The 22081-nt window shown below is 43.1% G+C and overlaps 1 protein-coding gene across 4 annotated transcripts in view; it reads right to left on the bottom strand.

The window, feature by feature from the left end:
- CTPS2 (CTP synthase 2) overlaps positions 1-22081 on the bottom strand; it is a 121512-nt gene that overhangs the window by 11723 nt on the left and 87708 nt on the right. For all 4 annotated transcript variants that reach the window (XM_070750778.1, XM_070750777.1, XM_070750781.1 and 1 more), the window contains 2 exons: positions 19074-19170; positions 304-359 (listed from right to left, as the gene is read on the bottom strand). In XM_070750778.1, coding sequence (XP_070606879.1) covers positions 304-359; positions 19074-19170 — 153 coding nt within the window. The remainder of the gene's footprint in view (positions 1-303; positions 360-19073; positions 19171-22081) is intronic.

Here is a 22081-nt window from a genome sequence, read left to right as displayed (position 1 = left end):
AAAGCCAATAGCAATGAATTCCATGTTCAGTTCATGTCTATCTGCTTCCAAGTAGAAACTAGCCCTGAGGATATGCCCAGCTTCATGCATCACAGCAACAATCCATTACAAGCTTATGGCTGCCATCAAGGGCATGAGCTCATGACCCAGTCTAGACTCTTCTCCCAGCATATAAGGATCCCATTGCCAGCCTCAAGATGATGCTTAATGCTATTATGCTATGAAGTGATAAATGTAATTTTCTTAATATGGATAATTTTAAAAATTAAAAACCCAGAAAAAAATAGATTAGATGTCACTTACCTCATAGCGATGTCTATGTCGTTCTTCCACAAAAGCTTCATTGCTATAAAGTTTCCCTAAAAAACAACCCACAAGCTTTAAAAAATATTCTGCTACAAATATTGCTTGTTTGCATCCTAATAATTTGTAATGAATTCTACAAAAGCTTGAGTACACAAACATAGTTTAGCAATCCAATATGGAAGATTCACATCCTTGAATTTGAGTTCTTGGGTCCATTACTCTCTCACCCTCCAGAGGGAAGGCAAAGATAAGAAGACACCCCCATTACAAATCATGAAATGAATAGAGAAACATACTGTACAGTATACAGTATGAGAAAAAGGGATTCCTCAAGAGGAGGGGTGACAAACTCAATTTCATTAAGGACTGCATCAGGACTCTGGTTGACCTCAGGGGGCCAGGCAGGTGTGGCCGACTAGGTGGGTGTGGCCAGCTTGACACCACTCACTGGACACGACTGAATGGGTGGGCAGAGCTAAATGGGTGGGTGTGGCCAGCTTGATGCAACTTCCCAAACTGCTGGCATGTTCCCTCTTTGTATTGGGTAGACCGGGTTGAAGCCACATGGGCTTGATGTTTCCTCTTTGTATTGGGTAGACCAAGCAAAAGCAATGCAGGATGGCCTCTTACATTTTCCAGGAGGGCCCCATGGGCTGGATCTGACCATACCATGGGCCGGATCTCGCCCACAGGCCTTGTGTTTGACACCCCTGCTCAAGAGATTTGCGCTGAGAAGGATAGAACATCGATTTCAGCTCCACTCCAGTAGATGGTGGAACACAATCAATTTGAAATTATGGAAATTAAAATGAACACAATCGATGAAAATAAAGTGGCAAAACTGATGGGAAGATGGGACAGGGTCAGAGGTTTTATGGCTAGTAAAATTTGAGACCGAGCAATAAAGAACAAATTGGAATCACTCTACACTTTGTAAATATGTTGATGTTCCTGGTTTTAAAAATATTATAAATTAGTACACCTTCATTTGGTGGAGGGACCGAATGATTGTTGTTGGGTGGCGGAAGCACATATCACTGTGCACTGTTTTGTGTTGTGTGTATTCGTTTATATTATAAAAATCAATTAAATTTATTAAAAAGAAAGATTTCAGCTCCACTTGGTGGATAAAGAGAGACCCTTTTCAGGAAGTATTTTGAGGTAGTAAAATACACTCTCTTTATAAAGCTGTGAAGGACACTCTGTACATAATATGTTCTATTATAGAGTATACAATATAATAGTACATTGTACTAGCTAGTCTTTCCTGACCTAGTGCTAATCCAGAAGTTAAATCAAATACTTTTATGGCAATATTGATCTCTATTCTATATCTTTGATAAAATCACCATGTGTAAGTGGGTGGCCATAAAAAAAATAATAAATTGAAATTAAATCTACCACATAATTAGTATACCTCTATGGCAGCTGCTCATAAATAGGGAGCTGCATATGTGATATGGATGGGTCCAATTGGGGAAGGTGGGAAAGAACATTGTATAAAAATTATTAGTCACAGCAGAAAGTAGGAGGAGTCAGGCTCAATAACCATTTCTTCTCACTTAAAATGATTCCATGCCTGCTTCACCCATTCTAGTATATAGCAGACTCATCCATTAACAGTTGCAAAATAGTATAATATCAATTCTAATTTTTGCACTTGGTAATTATTTTCCCAACATAGTAGCTACTACTGCAAACATGTAAGTCATGCAGAACAGTCCTTCCTCTCCAATTTTTTCTCAAGCTGACTTGAGCATTTGTGCAAGCTCTGCTCTGGAAAGTAATCCTGATTTATTTATTTATTTATTTTTATTTATTTATTTATAGAGCTGCTCAATTCTGCAGTGACTGTAAGTAGCATACAAAGATTAGAAGCACCAACACAACATATAAATCACGATGCCTTGTTTCAAACAACAAACATCCCTCCCCCAACAAAAAGTCACATTGCCAGCAAAGTTCACGTAACCTCCTGGCCTTGTGTAAAGTATTTTGTTGCCCCAAGTTGAAGGAATGTAAGTTAATGGTGCCATGATTATCTAGGACTAGGTCATGGCACCATTAACTTACCAGTTAATGAGCATAAGCAGTCTAGGCCATATCAAACAAGGTAGAAGGATTAGGAAATGTTTCTAAATCAGTCTTTTGAAAAGCCATAAAAAGCCAATGAGAATAATCCTAAATTAGGTGAACTGATGAATCATTAAATAAAGGTTGTTTATTTTATTTAACATGCTGTGCAAATGTAACCCTTATAGTTTCTAAACCACATTTATGGTTTAGTGACCCAGTTAATTATGGTTTCTTCAATGATCATTAAGAAAAATGTTAATAGGTTTGGCATTTGCCAAATTCATAACTTGAATGACTCATGTTATATTTATTGAGCTATAGTGCTGGTAGATTTCTTTGCAAAATCAGTTTTATGCAAATGTAGTTTTATTCAAGAACAGGAAATATTTGAAAAAATATGTAATATAGCAATAATAATAAAGGACAAACTAAAGAACCTAGGAAATGAAGTTAAAAAGAAAAATATAAAAGAGGTCAGTTGGAAAATAAATTAGACTGTAGTATATTTTGGACCACTGTTCTATGCTAGTAAATCTAATTTTTATAACACTGACATTTTTTCTAACTCCTGCTTGGTTCAAACTGTGCAAAGTTCTATTTTAAGGAGACACTAAAAATAGATATACAGTTCCAAAGAGGTTACAGACTAGCAAATACATTTTATTCAATTTAAGTTCACGCTTAAATAATTGGAGATATGGAATATGTTCTTAACAGAAATTTCTTTACTCACCTTGATCACAGTAAAACAGCTAGTGGGCAAATAATAGAATCAGAAGGAGTTGTCTTTACTGTCCTATTTCTTAGAGTGTTACCAGAAAGATACTTGTGAGAAATGTATGTCCCTGCTCTTGAAGCTAATCTTTTCTTAGTGGACAGGAACAGGATAGGAGCTGGAAGGGACCTTGGAGGTCTTCTAGTCTGAGAATCTGAGCTTCAGGGGGTAATTTGCATACTCCTGGTGCATGCTGGGAAGAAGCTAAAAGCTCACCGCGAGGCAAAAGAACACCGGGTTTGCTGACCAGGGAAGCAGAGGAACTCACCACCCAGGAATCTGAGCTTTAGGGGGTAATTTGCATACTCCTGGTGCATGCTGGGAAGAAGCTAAAAGCTCACCGCAAGGCAAAAGAACACCGGGTTTGCTGACCAGGGAAGCAGAGGAAATCACCAACCCAGCAACAAGAGCAGACATGTCACCTCTGCACTCTCCCGCACCCGCCCTGCAACCTACCACACACATAAAGAACAACACAGAGAGAGAGAGAGAAGATACACCAACCATGCACACAGAAGTCACTCCCCGAACAAGCATAGATGAAGACGGAACTGAATCCATGGTGTGCTGCAGTTTGTGCTCCATGTACTCACTCCTCCCCTCAAACCTCCAAAACTTTACCTGCAACAAATGCAAACTCATCCAGCTACTTGAGGAAAAAATCGAAAACCTAGAGAAAAACCTAACAACCCTGAAGCACCAACATCACAATGAGAAAATCCATCAGACTCCCAACAAAACCAACACCCCAGAGGAGCTAAGCCGAATCCACGCCCCAGAAGCAGTAAATAGCTGGACACACATCACCCTAAGACGAAAAAACAAGCCTCCGCCAACTCCAACCCTCCTCCTCCCAACCCCACTGCCTACAAGCAACAAATATTCAGTACTCTCGGGACAAGAAAACCTGCAAACATCTGACAAAGAACCACCAAGAACCAAGCACAACACAACTCCACCAAAAGCCTCAACAACAGAAGCTAACCTCCCTCACCCCAAGCCAGCCAAAAAGAAAAGGAGAGTACTGGTAATTGGAGACTCAATCCTCAGGGGAACTGAGCCTTCCATCTGCAGACCAGACAACCAATCTAGAGAGGTGTGCTGCCTCCCTGGAGCTAAAATCTCTGACATAACTGAAAACCTCACCAAAATACTCAAACCCACGGACTACTACCCACTATTGGTGATTCATGCGGGAACCAACGACACAGGGAAAGACATGAACCAAATTATGAAAGACTATGACCACTTGGGCAACACAATCAGAAAAACAGGTGCTCAGGTTGTTTTTTCTTCCATCCTCCCCACTAGAGGACGACACCCCGCCAGAGAACGCAAAATCCCGCAGATAAATCACTGGCTTAAAGGATGGTGTCGCCATAAGAACTTCGGCTTCCTCGACCATGGCCTGCACTATCTCCAAGAAGGGCTTCTAGCAAGCGACGGGCTACACCTCACTAGAGCGGGGAAGAACCTCCTAGGCAACCGACTAGCCCAACTCATCAGGAGGGCTTTAAACTAGCTCTGAGAGGGGAGGGTGACCAAACTATACGACAAAACACTGAACAAAACAAGGAAGGGGAACGGGACAAGCCTACAAACAAACCTGAGAATAAAAAATTTCTACCTGCAAACAAACACAAACATCTAAAATGCCTGTACACGAACGCACAAAGCTTGGGAAACAAACAGGATGAATTGGAATTATTAATACACGAGGGCCAATACGATCTAATTGGAATCACAGAAACCTGGTGGGACGAAACACACTCCTGGAACACACAGATAATGGGTTACAACCTCTTCAAGAAGAACAGGTCAAACAAGAAAGGAGGAGGTGTTGCACTATACATCAAAGACCACTACACTGCCACAGAACTACATCCAACCAAAGATGATAACCCCCTAGAAATCATATGGGTCAACATAAAAGAAAAAAAGAGCAACACCACAATTGGAGTATACTACAGACCACCCAATCAAACAGACACAATGGACGACCTCTTCACATGCCAACTAACAGACATATGCAACAAACACAGCACGGCAATAATGGGGGACTTCAACTACCCAGACATCAACTGGAAAACTAACTCAGCACCAAGCGGAAAGTCTGCCAAATTTCTTTCCAGTCTAGCTGACAACTTTCTAACCCAAAAAGTTGAAACAGGAACCAGAGGGAATGCTATATTAGACCTAATACTAACAAACAGGGAAGAAACAATAGAGGGAACAGAAGAAGAAGGGAAACTGGGAGAGTGACCACGTCATCCTCAAATTCAACATAGTGCAATCACTAGCTACTATACCCAACACCACTACAGTCCCAGACTTCAGAAAAACGGACTTTAACAAGCTCAGAGCAAACCTTGAACAATGCCCCTGGAACGAACTCTTAGAAGGAAAAACCACTCAGGAAGCCTGGGTGATCCTAAAAAACAGCATCATAGACGCCCAAAACAACGCAATCCCCATGAAAAGGAAAAACGGGAAAACCAAAACTAAACCTGCATGGCTAAACAAAGCCCTCGCAGATGACATAAAAGGAAAAAAAGCTAAGTACAAACAATGGAAAGAAGGACTCATAACCAAAGCGGAATATCAGCAAACAGCCAGTTCCTGCAAACAAAAAATAAAAACAGCAAAGGCACAATATGAACAACACCTTGCAGCGGAAGTCAAAGACAATAAAAAAAGATTCTTCCAACACATCAACAATAAGAAGAAAATCAAAGAAACAATCGTCACACTAAAAAACGAAGAGGGTAGAGAAATCACAGACAGCAATGACCAAGCACAGCTACTCAACGCCTACTTTGCATCAGTCTTCACACAAAAGGGAACCTCCCTCCAACCAATCTGCAATTTAACTGCAACAAACTGCCCCAGAACCGAACTCAACATAGATAAAAGCACAGTGAGGGACTACCTGAGGGAACTCAACGAATACAAATCACCAGGGCCAGATGGACTTCACCCCAAAGTCCTAAAAGAATTGGCAGACACCATAGCGGAACCACTCCTCCTCATCTACCAAATATCCTGGATCACTGGAGACCTACCGGAAGACTGGAAGCGAGCTGACGTAGTCCCCATCCACAAAAAAGGCAAAAAGACCGACCCAGGTAACTACAGACCAATCAGTCTGACCTCTATACCTGGAAAAATACTGGAGAAAATAATCAAAAAACAACTTACCCACTTCCTAGAAACAAACAAGATCATATCCAATAGCCAGCACGGATTCATCAGAAACAAATCATGCCAAACCAATCTCATATCATTTTTCAACACTATAACCAAGTCAGTTGACCAACGCAACTCAGTGGACCTCATATACTTGGACTTCAGTAAGGCTTTCGATAAAGTCGACCACAATCTCCTAATCCACAAACTAGAAAAAAATGGAGTAGATTACTACACATGTAGATGGATAAACAGTTGGCTGACCAACCGCACCCAACAAGTTGTCCTCAACGGCACCAAATCCACATGGAAAAAAGTAGACAGTGGAGTACCACAGGGCTCTGTCCTGGGTCCTGTACTCTTTAACATCTTCATCAACGACCTGGACGAGGGAATAAAAGGGGAACTAATAAAATTTGCAGATGACACCAAGCTGGCAGGGGTAGCCAACACCCTTGAGGACAGGCTCAGAGTACAAGAAGACCTAGACAGACTATCACAGTGGGCCCATACCAACAAAATGAGGTTCAACACCGACAAATGCAGAGTCCTCCACCTCGGCAAAAAGAACCCTAGACATACATACAGCCTGGGAGATACCTCACTCAGCAGTAGTGACTGCGAAAGAGATCTTGGAGTCTTGGTGGACAATCAACTAAACATGAGTCAGCAATGTGCAGCAGCAGCCAAAAAAGCCAACTCAATCCTAAGCTGCATCAACAGAGGAATACGCTCCAAGACCAGGGAAGTACTAATACCACTCTACTACGCCCTGGTCAGACCCCACCTGGAGTACTGCATCCAATTTTGGTCACCTCACTACAAAAAAGACATCGAAACTCTGGAGAAGGTGCAAAAAAGAGCAACCAAAATGATTAGGGGACTCGAAACCAAGACTTACGAAGAGAGATTGAGAGAACTGGGCATGGACAGCCTAGAAAAAAGAAGGTCTAGAGGGGACATGATAGCAGTTTACAGATACTTGAGGGGTTGCCACGGTGAGGAGGGGGTCTCTTTATTCCCCAGGGCACCAGAGGGCCGGACGAGGAACAATGGTTGGAAGCTGACCAAGGAGAGATTTAACCTGGAAATAAGGAAGAACTTCCTGACGGTCAGAGCGATCAACCAATGGAACTGCCTGCCAGGGGAGGTGGTGAACTCCCCAACTCTGGACACCTTCAAGAGGAGATTGGACTTCCATTTGGCTGGGGTGCTGTAGGGTTTCCTGCTCAGGCAGGGGGTTGGACTCGATGACCTAACGGTCCCTTTCAACTCTATTAATAAACAAGATTGTTATGTCAGCTGGTAGTCCTTTCCCCTGCTGAAGCAGGAGAACCTATACAATCTCAAAGAAATGACTGTTCAGTCTCTTTTTAAAAACCTTCAGTGATGGAGAGCCCATGATTTCTGAAGGCAAGCTGTTCCAATAGTTAATTATCCTTATTGTTAGAAAGTTTATCATTAATTCTAGGTTGTTTCTCTCTATAATTAGTTTCCAACCATTAATTTTTGTCCTGTCCTCTGTTGTTTTGGAGAATAATTTGACTCCTTCTTTTTGTGGCAGCTCCTCAAATACTGAAATGCTGCTATCATGTCATCCCCAATTCTTTTCTTTAGACTAGCCAGGTTGGCAATCCATACCTCTGGAACTGCGTGCAGTTCTTTTATCCCTCTTCTGTGGCTCCCTGTCATGTGACCCCCACCACTGGCTCCCTCTCCCATCACACTCCCCTCCCAGTCACTGCTCACCTGCCCTAAGAAGGTAAGGGCAATGGCGGAGGATGAAGACTTGCTCCATATTGCAAAGCAAGAGTGAAGACATGGATTTCCTCCGCCTTTTGTTCCCACCCTGTGCTGAAGCAAATCAAATGGGCTCGGGTCTCCCTCCCTGCTAAGTGGCCCGCCGAGCCAGCTTGGAAACTCTGCTGAGCACGGCTTCAAACGTTTGGCTTGTGCATCCCTTCTGGCTCTATCCCACCTGCAGAAGCACCCACCTTCACCCAGATGGCTGATCCCTACTTTCCGGAGCAGGAGGGGGCACTTGCCCACAGACCTCCGCCCACTTCTTGCTGCCACCATCTGGCCTCCCACCATCTGGGATGTGCTGCACTATGGCCTTGCCAGCTTGGGGGAACTCAATGGCACTGGCAGCTAGAGCCTTCCCAGGGCTGAACAAGGAGACCCTTGTGCATAGAGGTCAGCCAGTGCCACCGTGGCGGCAGCAGGAAAGGTGTGCACCTCTGCTCTTACCAGCCAGAGGTGGGGCTCTGCACTACCTTCCAGCCAGAATGCCATGTTTGTTTGCTGGCTGGCCGTCTACAGGATCTGGGTTGGAGTTGCCTTATTTTGCATGGAACTCCAACACCTGGCTTTGCCTGCCGCTTTGACTCCCCCTGCACAGTCAAATGGTTGGATTCACACAACACGTGAAGCTGGGGAGGAGAGCAAGAATAGATAGATGGATGGATAGATGAATGAAGAGATGGATGAATGGATAGATATATAAGACAGGGAGAGGGAGAGAGAGGGGAGGAGAAAGAGATACAGAGAGAGAGGAGGGGAAAGAGAGGGAAGGAGAGAGAGAGAAGAAAAACAGAGGGAGGGGGATGGGGAGAAAGGGAGGGAGAAAGAGAGAGGGAAAGAAGAGAGAAATGAGGAAGAGGGGGAGAGAGGAGACAGAGAAAGAAAGAAAGAAAGAAAGAAAGAAAGAGAGAGAGATGAGAGAAACAGAGATGATACAGAGAGGGGGAGAGGGAGGGAGAGAAAGAGAGACAGAGTGTGTGAAAGTGAGAGAAAAGAACCGTTGAACTTACCTGAACGGTCTTCTCGCTGCACTGCAAAGAGAGTCCAACGTGGGTAATACTTCAGCCTTATTGGCAGGGACTGAGTTAAAAATTAGCATAATTATTATGTCCCGCCCACCACTGCCCCCTCTTAGCCAGTGATAAAAACGAAGGAATAGTAAGGAACAAAAACTTTTATTTAACAACTGTAACCCTTAAGAAACTGTGCACCTGGGCCAAAAGGCCGGGCGGGTTTGGACTCTCTTCGCAGTGCAGCGAGAAGACCGTTCAGGTAAGTTCAACGGTTCTTCTCCACTGCACTGCTCAGAGAGTCCAACGTGGGATATACCCAAGCCACATTCTAGGGAGGGATAGGCCGGACCAGGGGCGCTGGAACACAAACTCCCTGTAGCACTCTTCTGCCAAAGGCTGCCTCCGTTGAAGCAAAAGAGTCTAGGCGGTAGTGTCTAATAAAGGTCGTAGGGGCAGCCCAGGTAGCTGCCCTGCAAATGTCCTCAATTGGCGCCTGCGTAGTCCAAGCGGCTGTGGTAGCCGCGCTTCGGGTAGAGTGGGCTGTAATCCTACCCGGCAAGGGTGTTGCTGTGGACCGATAGGCTTCGATGATACAAGTCCTGATCCATCTGCTGATGGTCTTAGATGAAACTTTTCCTCCCATTGAAGAAGGGAGAAAAGACACGAAGAGGGCCTCCGACTTTCGGAAGGTGCTAGTGCGGCGAATATAAATCTTAACTGCTCTTCTCACGTCCACCTTATGCCACCGCAGCTCTGATGGGTGAGAGCCATGTGTGCAAAAATCTGGTAAGACAATGTCCTGGGCTCTGTGAAACCTGGTGTTAACCTTGGGTATGAAACAGGGGTCCAGACGCAGAGTCACTCTGTCTGGATGAAAAACACAGAGGTCCGGCCAAACCGATAGTGCTGCAAGTTCCGAGACCCTACGGGCCGAGGTGATGGCTACTAGGAAAGCTACTTTTATTGAGAGAAAACGAAGTGATACTTCCCTCAAAGGTTCAAAGGGGGGTCCTGTTAACGCCCTTAGAACCAATGGTAAGTCCCAGGATGGAAAGTGGTGTATGACGGGAGGAGACAGGTTTGCTGCTCCTCGTAGGAAGTCCTTCACCCAAGGGTGATGAGAAATTGCACAAAACGGGTCTGGTCGGAGAACTGTTGCTATCGCCGCCACCTGTCGTCGGAGTGTGTTGGGCGTCAACCCTTGGTCTAGTCCTTTCTGGAGGAATTCCAGGAGATGTAGTACTGAGGACGACAAGGGCGTGATTCCCTGAGCTCTGCAAAAGGTGCAGTATGCCGCCCAGGTAGCCTGGTAAATACGCGTCGTTGATGGTCGCCGTGCTGCTTGAATGGTGTTAATGACACTTTCTGGAACCTGTTTCTCTCTCATGCGGTTCCCTTCAACCTCCACACGGCAAGCTTCCACCACTGTGGGTCTGGATGCACTATTGATCCCTGTGTCAGGACCAGCCGTTGAAGTGGGATTCTCCATGGTGGTAAGATTGACAATCCCATCAGGTCGGCAAACCAGGGGCGCCTGGGCCAGTAAGGAGCTACAAGGAGAATGTCCGCCTCCTCGGAAATGATCTTGGCCACCACCCTGTGTAATAGACAGACTGGGGGGAAAGCGTACAGAAGCCCCTTGGGCCATGGTGATAGCAGTGCATTGACCTGCTCGGCCTCTGGTGTCGGAAATCGGGAGAAGAATCTGGGCAATTGCCGGTTGTGTTGTGTGGCAAAGAGGTCCGCTACTGGTACTCCGTACCTTTGCACTATTAGTTGGAACGCCTCCGGGTTCAATGTCCATTCCCCGGGATCGATTGTCGTCCGGCTCAACCAGTCCGCCTGGGTGTTTTCTATCCCCGAGATATGCTCCGCTCGGATCGATGCTACATGTCTTTCTGCCCATGACATTAGCTTGTGGGCCTCCTGCATCAGGCGGTCTGAGCGTGTGCCACCTTGGTGGTTCACATGTGCCCTTGTTGCCACGTTGTCCGTTAAGATTAGGACATGTTGGCCCTCTACCATGTCCGAGAATGACTGTAGAGCTTTGAACACCGCTCGTAACTCCAGCCTGTTGATATTGGGATCCTCCAAGTCTGCTGGGGACCACCTGCCCTGGGCCACCTGTCCCCGTGAGTGCGCCCCCAGCCGGAAAGACTTGCGTCGGTGGTTATCGTCACCTCCTGGTGAGCCAAGAAGGGGGAGCCCTTGGTTAAGGCCGGTGAGGTCCACCACGTGAGGGAAAGGCGAACTGTAATGGTCAGGTGCACTTGTCTTTTTGAGTTGCTGCGACGAGCCCTTTGGAAGGGGAGGAGGAACCATTGAAGGGGGCGAGCGTGAAGCCGGGCCCAAGGAACAATGTTGATACAAGAGATGAACATCCCTAGCAGTTGAGACAGCTGTGCTAGGGAGGTCCTGTTGCGACGGGAGATGGAACGAACCAGTGCCCGTATCTTCTGCCTCCTCTCTGATGAGAGGAAGACTAGGCCTGTCGAAGAGTCTATTATAGCGCCCAGATGGAGCAGGCGCATAGTCGGTTCTAGATGACTCTTGGCTCGGTTGATGGTAAACCCTGCCCTCTCTAGTGAATCTATTGTCCGGGCCAGGTCTTGTCTGGCTTGTTGAGGGCTTCTGGAGAGAATGATAACGTCGTCTAGGTATGCTAGAAGACGGATGGATTGAGCCCTGAGGCTTGCTGTTAGAGCGTCCAAAATTTTGGTGAATGTCCTCAGAGCTGAGGACAAACCGAAGGGCATGGCCTTGTACTGGAAGTGCTGGTTGAGAAGAGAGAAACGGAGGAATTGTCGATGGTGTGGATGGACCGGGACATGGAGGTATGCCTCCTTGAGATCGATGGAGGTCATCCAGTCCCGGTGGCGGATAGATGCTAGAATAGTGTGCAGAGAATGCATTTTGAAGCATTGGTACCTGATGTAAAGGTTCAGCTGTTTCAGGTTTAAAATTAGGTGGCAGCCGCCGGAAGACTTGGGTACCACAAACACGATGGAATAGAATCCCAGCATCTCCTGACGCGTTTGTACAGGCTCTATTGCTCCTATGTCGAGGAGGTGTTGAACCTCCTGCAGGATGATGGCTCGCTTTTGTGGTTGATTCAATGAGGTTTCTATAAACCTGTTGGGAGGCCGGTGTAGAAATCTTAGTTGAAGACCCTGAGCTATGGTGTCCAAGGCCCAGACGTCTGTGGATATGGACTCCCAAAATTCGGTGAAGCACTGCAGGCGCCCACCGATGGGACTGCCCTGGGAGGAGTCACTTCTGCTTTCGATAGCCTCCCCTATTGCCTCCTCGAAATGGTCTACGGGATTGTTGGAACTGTTGATTTCTGTTCCCATAGCCTCCTCAGTCAGTGCGATAGGTGGGTGTATAGGTCCCCTGACCGTAAGGTCTTGTGACCGGGGATGAAGATGAGGCGGGGTCAGAACGAAAGGACTGCCTGCGGTAATAAGGGGCTCCCCGCCTATCCTGACGCCTTGCTGATCGTGGCAAAACTTTTTTCTTGTCCCTATCCTCAATGAGGACCTTGTCTAGGGATTCGCCAAAGAGTTGAGAGCCCTGATACGGGGCCGCAGCGAGGCGCCATTTCGATTTGGCGTCTGCCTGCCACGAACGGAGCCAAAGCAAGCGTCGAGCTGATAAGTTCGATGCCAAGGTGCGGGAGGAGAACCTAGCTGCCGCTAAAGTGGCATCCGCGGAGAATTCTGTAGTAGCAATAAGCTTATTAACATCTTGGCGGAGCCTGGCATCTTCCGGGCCTAGTCTGGCAAGCATATCCTTCAACCATAGGATGGAGGCCCTGTTAAAGACAGATGCGGCCGATGCCGCTCTGAGTGACCAGGCGGACAGCTGATGAATTCGTCTGATCATGTTCTCCGCCCTTCTATCATCCGGCTTCAGTCCATCTGCCATGTCAGATGGCACGACTGCATTGGACATCAAGGATGTTACTGGTGTATCCACCGAGGGATACTGGAGTAGATCCTCCACCTCTGTGTCAAATGTATAGAACTTCCTGTCCCAGGCTGATGGTCCTAGGGCTGCAGTTGGCTGCTTCCAGGGCTTTTTGATGTTCTCTGCAAAGATGGGTATTGCAGGGATGTGCTCAGACTCCTTCTGTGGCTCGTTGATGAGTCTGGCTGCTGGCATGATGCCCACATCCTGAGCTGCTGGCTTTGCAGTGTTATCAGGAGTCAAAGTGGCTTTGGCCTTATTTAACAGAACTCTGAAGAGAGACTGCTTGAATAGACCTGCTAACGGAGGTTGCTCAGGCAAGGTGGCTTCATCTCCTGAAAGCTCATCCTCCTGGTCCATGGGCATTTCACCCAGGTCTTGGTCCTCCTGGAAGGAATCATGCACAGATGTGGCCACCTCAGGTACAGTCCAAGGATCCTGTCTGGTAAGCCTAGGGAGAGTGGAAGGCCTCTGCTGGGCACCCACTGCAATGCCCTGAGAGTAGACTGAAGCAATCATATCCTGCAAGGATGGAGACATTGTTTGCCAATTGTCCATGGGCCCTCTAAGGCCCGCTGCAGTTGGTGTGAATGTGGCTGCTGCAGCTGAAGATGGTTGAGACCCTGGCTGTATAGCTGGTCTGGACCATTCTGCCCTCTGAAAGCCTTCTGCAGGTGGTGCACTTAAAGGGCGATCAGGTGACAATCCCCCTGCACCTGTGAAGTGAAAGGTCTCCATTGGAATCTCTGAGACCGAGGGGCTCTGTTGACGTGGGGGAAGACTGCTTGAGGGGCTAGGGCCCTTCTTAGCCTTGGTTGTTTCCAATTGGGCTTCTAAGGCTTTAATCTTTTTCTCAGCCTCTTTTAGTGCTGAGGACTGGTAGGATTTCCCCTTAGATTTTGTTGAGGGAACTTTAAGCTCACTAGGGGGGTTTTGTGGTAACTGCGACATAATCATATAATTACTCACAGACAGCAAACAAGGAGATTATTCACGAGGCCAGTAGATTGCAAAATGACTAAGCAAATTGTGACGCCTAAAAAGCGCATCATCGCCCCCTAGTGGCTGATTGGTCTATGACTTGAGAAGTCTGTTGACTGACCTCGTTGTCATGCAACTCTTGTTAGTCTCCAAAACATGGCAGCTGGGGAAAACTTTAAGTAGCTGAGTCACTGTGCTAAAATGGCGACCGTGACGTCAGGCAGGAGGAGAAAATTGTCCCTTAACGAGGCAAGGAGAATCTTTAATCCCCATAATTTGCCATTTTGCCGGTTAGCTCTGGGGCGGCGTTCCAGCCCCCTCTCGGCAATTTAGTGCTCCCCGTGCTGATGGGGGCAATCCACTCCTGCTCGGCAATTACAAGGCTTCCCTGCCGCCGCGATTAAATTGCGGTCCTTTTAGCCGCTAAATAGCTGTTTTACAAGCTTTTGAATGGAATGAGACAGCCGGGACTCCTCACACTCGGCATAGCAACCGATCCGGAGGTGCTGCCTCACGCTGGCCACCCAAGGAGGTACCTGGGTCTAATTGGGGAGGGGGGTTTGATCGCTCATGTCAGTGACCCCATACCAGCGCACTCTGTCAGCAAAGCTTGCTCCGGGGAGCAGAGGCTTCTCAGGGGTGAAGAGTTGGAGAACGATACCCCAGAGGGCAGAGGCTCTCAGTCCAGGAACTCCAGCTTTTATTTCCTGCAGAGGGAGATAAAAAAAGGGAGAAGAAAAGATTAGTTTTAAAGAAACAGAAGCATATCTCCTAACTGGAGAGAACAAAACTCATAGTCCCTACTCTATGACTGAGTTTTTAAAACTGGCTAAGAGGGGGCAGTGGTGGGCGGGACATAATAATTATGCTAATTTTTAACTCAGTCCCTGCCAATAAGGCTGAAGTATTACCCACGTTGGACTCTCTGAGCAGTGCAGTGGAGAAAGAGAAAGATGACAGAAAGAGAGAGATAACAAAGAAAGAGAGGAGGGAGAGAGAGAGGTGCGAAAGAGAAAGACACCTGTTTCCCATAGAAAACCTGGATTCACAAAACCTTGGTCGGTATGACTGGGTGGTCATGTGACTGGTTGGAAGTGAGTGATGTTGAGTTGGCCATGCCAACCCAGACTTTGTGGCTCCTGGTGTTTAGTTTTCTGTGGGAAATGGGTCCAAATCAGGGGTAGGCCAAGTTGGCTCTTCTATGACTTGTGGACTTCCCAGAATTCCTGAGCTAATCATGCTAGCTCATGAATTCTGGGAGTTGAAGTAGACATATCATAGAGGAGCCAACTTTGCCTACCCCTAGTCCAAATGGTTATGAGTGTTTAAGGTTGCAGACCCCTGGACTAGCAAGACCCAAAAATTGCAGCTGTTCTTCATATGGTTTAGTTTCCAGGACTTTAATTATCTTAATTACTCTTCTTTGCACTTTTTCCAAAATCTCAACATCTTTTTTGTAGTATGGTGACCAAAATTGGTTGCAGTGTTCCAGGTATAGTCTTACTAGGAATTTGTAAACAGCACTAATCTTGATTCTATGTCTCTGTTTATAAAACTGTATACAATAAACAGCATTTAGCATTTTGGCTGCTACTGAACATTGCTGGCTCATATGCAAATGATCATCCACTAGGACTCCAAGGTTTCTTTCACAGTTACTATTTTTGAACTAGGCCATTCCTAATGTGTACTTATACCTTTGATTTTTCCTGCCTAAATCCTGATTCTTCCTGCTTTGCTTTTCTCTACATTAAAATTCATTTTTTCGATAAAGCCCATTGTTCAAGTTTGTCAAGATCTTTTTGGATCCTGAGTTTGTCTTCTGGGGTGTTGGGTATTCCCACCAGTTTAGTATCATCTGCAAATTTGATGAGTACTCCTAGTCGCTCCCCTAAGTCATTTATGAAGTTGTTGTTGTTATTATTATTATTATTATTATTATTATTATTATTATTATTATTATTATTACTATTACTATTACTATTACTATTATTACTATTATTTTTATTATTTTATTATTATTTATTTATTTATTTATTTATTTATTTATTTACTTATTTACTTATTTACTTATTTATTTATTAGATTTGTATGCCAAGTACTGGGCTTAAAACAGAGCCCTGTGGTACCCCACTGTTTACTTCTTTCCAGGTGCATATCACACAAAGACTATCATTGAGTACAGTTTGTCAGCCACCTACACATCTATCTTTTGGTGATGTTGTCTACTCCACATTTTTTCTAACTTACCAAGAAGTAGATTGTGGTCTACTTTGTCAAATACCTTACTAAAATCTAAGTATTTATTTGTTTGTTTGTTTGTTTGTTTGTTAGATTTAGATGTCGCCCTTATCCAAGGACTCAAAGCGGCTTACAACATATAAAAAGAAACAACAAAATGCAATAGCTAAATCCAATTAATTAAAACTAAATAAACAATCAATCTAAAATCCCCAGTTACATTAAAAACCAATCATACACATTCAGACAACAGCCACACAAACATTTGTCAGCCAGGGAGCTGGGATCTAATCACCCCAAGCCTGGTGGCATAAATGAATCTTAATACTCTTGCGGAAGGCAAGGAGGGTGGGGGCAGTGCAAATCTCTGGGGGAAGCTGATTCCAGAGAGCCAGGGGCCTACAGAGAAGGCTCTTCCCCTAGGCCCCACCAAGCAACATTGTCTACTTGACAGGACCTGGAGGATGCCGACTCTGTGGGACATAACTGGTCGCTGGGACTCATACAGAAGAAGGTGGTCCTGCAAGTAATCTACGCAAGTATACCATGTCCATACAGCATTTAGTGACGTTATCAAAGAATGAAAAAAGATTGATTTGACATGATCTGTTTTGAACAAACCCATGCTGACTACTAGTTATGACTTTATTTGCTTCTAGTTGTTCATAGATCTGTTTTTTTATTATTTTTCCAGGATATTTCCAGGTATTGATGTTAGACTGATTGGTCTGTAGTTTCCTGGGTCTGTTTCCTTCTTTCTTGAAGATGCGGACTACACCAGCCCTTTTCCAATCCTCAGATACTTCCCCAGTGTTCCAGGATTTTTGAAAAATATGGTACAATGTTTCTGAGATAACATTTGCCAGCTCCTTCAGAATTCTGAGATGTAATCTGTCATGTTCTGGTGATTTATATTCATCAAGGCCAGAAAAGTGTTCTCTTACTGTTTTCTTGTTTATTTGAATTTTTATTTCTGGTTTGACTTTTACAGTAGCTATTTTGGAATGTTGAGATATAATTTCTTTTTGTGTGAAGACTGATGCAAAAAATGAGTTTAGCAGCTCTGCTTTTTCCCTACTGCCTGTTACTCCCTTGCCATCTTCTCTCTTTATTGAACCACCTGTTTCCTTGACTTTTTTCTTGTTATTAATATGTTGGAAGAAACTTTTTTTAAATTATCTATGACTTTTGCAGTAAGCCTTAGTTCATTCGGAATCTTTGCTTTCCTGACTTCACCTCTGCAGATTGCTGATGATACTCTGCCTTTTCCCTCTTTCCATTTTCTGCCTTTCTGTCTTTCAGTTTGTCAGAGAGATCTTTGCACAGACATGATGGTTTTTTCTTGAATTTTTTGTTTTTGTTTTTCAGTGGTATTCAGTGTTATGTGAAGAAGCTCACAAAATAAGGCAATGTAATGATCTTTAAATTGTACATTTGTATCATCACAGAAGGGGATATTTTACTTGCAAAGACTAAAATTACAGATAAACTACTGTATATCAACTGAACTGTAATCAGGTAGTTAATACTCCAAGGTGAAAAAAACTTTCAAACTGCATTCACACATAGCATAGACGACTTGAACACAGAAGTCCTGATATAATGAAGAAATTAACTGTGCAAGACTATCCAAGTGAAATAAAGAAGAAACCAGGGGAGACAGATAGATGGGGGAAGTTGGAGGGAGTCACTTATCTTCCTGAGGCTCAGGACTGGGAGCAACCAAGTCTGAAATGTCTTGTGGTTCTTAAGCTAATGACCAATACAATTTTGTTAACAATGTGAATTGCTGGGATTGCTGTCACTAGGAACAGTCATGTGGCATCTCACTTTACAACAGAATTGCTTAGTGACCAAAATTCTAGTCCCAACTGTTGCCTTAAGTCAAGGACTCTCTGTATACTTAGCACGATGATGATACTTTACCACCAATTGACAGAGGTTCCCCTCAATGGGTTCATATAAATTTTTATAAAGAATGGAGAAAGGGCCAAGTGTGAGGCCGTCAAAATAAGAAAGCTCAAAGTATTTACCCTCTGCCTGACAATACTGAATGAAACCACCCATACAGGAAGAACCAGAAGAATTTCAAACTGATGACTCTCCACCAACTTCTCAATAGCTTTTCCAAAAAGAAGTATTAAAAATGAGTGACTGTTGTCCAGAACAACTCCTTGCATTATAGATTCCAAGTTGGGATGTTTAAAACTCTGCTGTAGGAAATGAATCTTGGCTTTGTTTAATCATGAACCCAATTCTTCTGATGCCACTGATCCCTTCCTTTCATCATCCTGCTTTTGGATAGGAGGCTTGTTTGGCCTAGATCAATGATTTGTCAAAAGGTGAAAGAAGCACCTTGTTCCTGCTACAGTATCCTTGCAAGATAATTAAATTAAATTAAATAAACTGAGAGAAATGCTTCATTTTGTTTTGCTCCTTGAATGATGATAGTGATGGAGATTCTGCTTCTAATACAGATTTACATCTAATCTTTTAAAGAAGGCACCAGCAATAGGTAGTAATTACATCCTTCAGAATGCTAATATGAAGGACAACTACATCCTGCAATATCTCTTAAGATTTTCTAGTGATTTCTGAAAGCAGAAGCTTAACAGGAGTTATAATTAAGATTCAAGACAAGATATTGAAGAGTTTATATATTTGAACTATAATATGGTTTGAACACTAAAGCAAAAGATCCAACCAAAAATGCAATGACTTACTTAACAAAGAGTCTTCTGTCTTAAACATAGTTTTTCTTTTCCCTAGTCTCATTGTTCCTCCCATGTCACCAGGATTATGTTCAGGCATATCAATGATCTTAAGACAAACAAAACACAGAAAAAATGAAATACATGCCTATAAATCTACTTGTATTTCTATTGAAATGCTGCATATAATAAAGCTAGCCTCCACCAGCAACTAATTTATCATTGAAATCAAAATGGCAAATATATTCCTAAAAGAGTTCTAGTAATCAGTCCTAATATTTAATAGGGAAACAATATTTATTTATATTCATACTTAAGTAAGATTTGTTCCAAAACAGCAGTAAAACATGAAATACTATCCATATTATATTTTTTTTATTTATTTGATTTACAGAGATTTACATCTCAAATACATGACTCCAGGTGGCTAATATTTCAGAAGACCTACTTCTTTAAATTCTAAACTAAAGGTCACTAAAAGACAAAGTAAAATTCTTTGGATTTAAATGCAGGGTACATGGTTCATATAAAAAATAACTAAAGTGAATTTACAGCATTAGTTACTGGATGCTTTCATATAATACATGAAAAGATTATCCTCACCTCAATAGCTGCTACTATCACACCTTAAATTTCTAAATTTATTTAGAGAGCAGAAATGTTTTTTTTTTAAATCCTAAAAATGAACTTTTCTTCTTCTGTAACACATGACAGTTATATTCTTGGCTCCCCAGTTTTGATTTAAGCATTACACTGAATAATAACTTCTTTTGTTCACTTATAGCTTAAAAAAAACCTTCCTTTTTATGACTTGAAGGCAATGGTAAACCACTTCAAAAAACCTTACCAAGAAAACTGCATGGACAAATCCATACAATTGCTTGGAGCCAACACGAATGCATGGGCACACACACTCATAAAGACACTTGATGGATTACAAATAAACTAAATTATGGTAACATTTTGTATGAACCAAATCGATGGTTACATATGCTTATGCTTTTCAAATTCACAGACTGATCATGATATAATCAGACTCCTGTTAAATCTGACTGACGGCTAATGAAAGAGAAGGAATACAGTATTTACTTTTTCTGAAAGATACCAGGTTACGGCAGGGAGTTGGTAAAGAAATTGACTTGGAAGTAGTTGACATCTGCCATCTAGAATGATCATGTATTTTTTTGTTCCTAAAAATTATTCTTAACCTACTTAATGGCCAAACAGAATTTTGAGAATAGCTAAAACATAATAAATATATGAATGATTACAATCTAAACATACAAGTACAATTATACATTCCAATCAGTAATTCCTGAAAGCATCTTAAAATAGTTAAAATGCTTAAATATAGCAATATTTAAAAACCCAAAAAATGAGAAAGTTTTCAGTGTTAAATAATAGTAATTCTCTCTCCAGAGGATATCTTCTACTGAAAAAGCTCTTTCCTCCATCTGTATGATTGGATGATTACTAGAAGGCCTCTCTAGATATGAATTACAGAGTGTGTGTATCCCTTTTTCCTCCATATCTTCAAAACAGACTTTCTACTTGAAAAGCATGGTGATTACTACATAAAGCTTTCTTGAGAATGTGCATAGATTAGGACATTATCTAGATTAGATTATCTACAGGAGAATCTCATTAAAATAAGGCATTGTGAAAGGAATCTAATGAGAATCAATTTTAAATTACCAAGAGATGAAACACACACAATGCTCCTGTAATTCAACCATGCTTCCAAGATAGGCAGCAAGATGAAGAATTGGGCACCATCTTGATCTAGCCCCCTTACGTGGTAGCTTTCCTCCCAAATTGGTTTTAAACCTGGCTGAATATATCCCTTAGTGATAATAATAATAATAATAATTTATTAGATTTGTATGCCGCCCCTCTCCGAAGACTCGGGACGGCTCACAACAACAATAAAAAAACAATATTATAGCGAAACAAATCTAATATTAAAAAAGAAGCATATAAAACCCTATCATATTTAAAAACCAAACAACACATACATATCAAACATAAAATATAAAGAGCCTGGGGGAAAGGTGTCTGATAACAAAGACTTAATGATAAGTAAGATTTAAAAATGTTTATTTAAGGATAGTGTTGACATAAAGCTGAGTATACCCAAGGAGAGCAGGAGGAATACATGTCATTTTCAGTAGAAGATATGATGCATCATTTTACAATCTAATCCCAAAATTTAAAAAGGGGTGAATGAGCTTCAACAGATATCAATAAAGCACCTACGCTGTCAGACTGTTTACAACTTGAACCTCTAAATAGAAAAGATCCTTGGCTCCATTTGTTGAGAAAGGTATAATTTTATTAGAGGTCAAGAGTATTGTAGCATTGCATAGTAAAAATTGCCCACCCCAGTGTAACCAATCAAGTCCATGCAAGATGTTTTCATAATGATTAATCCAAACACAGTTTGATATGTGGCTCCCTCCTTCTTCCAGCTGGGTGACCTTAAGATCCAGCATTTATTTTCGATTTCCCAAGCATTCCCCCCTTCATTCCCTCTCCACAGTTCACGGCATTCTGTCACCGCATAGCAGTGAAGTACAGCAAGCAGAAGGTGGCAGCTGACATTTGCATACAAACAGAAACAGCATAGAACAGGTTGTATTTCTGAGTCTTCTTTTAGCATGACTAACCATACAGTGGTAAAGGAGAGCAAATGTCATGATAAAGTCATGTATATAATGTGATTGATGTAATTGACATCTTTTATTCAATGTCATGAGGTCACGGTGGTTTTTAATGGCCACCCATGCCCTTTTGCTTTTTCTTCATTTGGATAACACAGGAGGCGATATCAGGGTTCCTAGAAAAGCAGGACTAAACTTGAAACCTATATAAAGGTCCTGCAGTATTCTTACCCATGTGCCCATATAGTGATTGTTGGAAGCACTTGCTGGACATATAGACTGGTAATGGATAATATTGTTATCTTGTGATAACAAAGAAATATCTTTATCAACTTGATAATTTAAGGACAAAGGAGGAAG

Source organism: Erythrolamprus reginae, chromosome 4, assembly GCF_031021105.1.
Source record: "Erythrolamprus reginae isolate rEryReg1 chromosome 4, rEryReg1.hap1, whole genome shotgun sequence".
Lineage (NCBI taxonomy): Eukaryota > Metazoa > Chordata > Lepidosauria > Squamata > Dipsadidae > Erythrolamprus > Erythrolamprus reginae.
The sequence above is the reverse complement of the archived record's forward strand: the minus strand, read 5'-3'. Positions and strand labels throughout refer to the sequence as shown.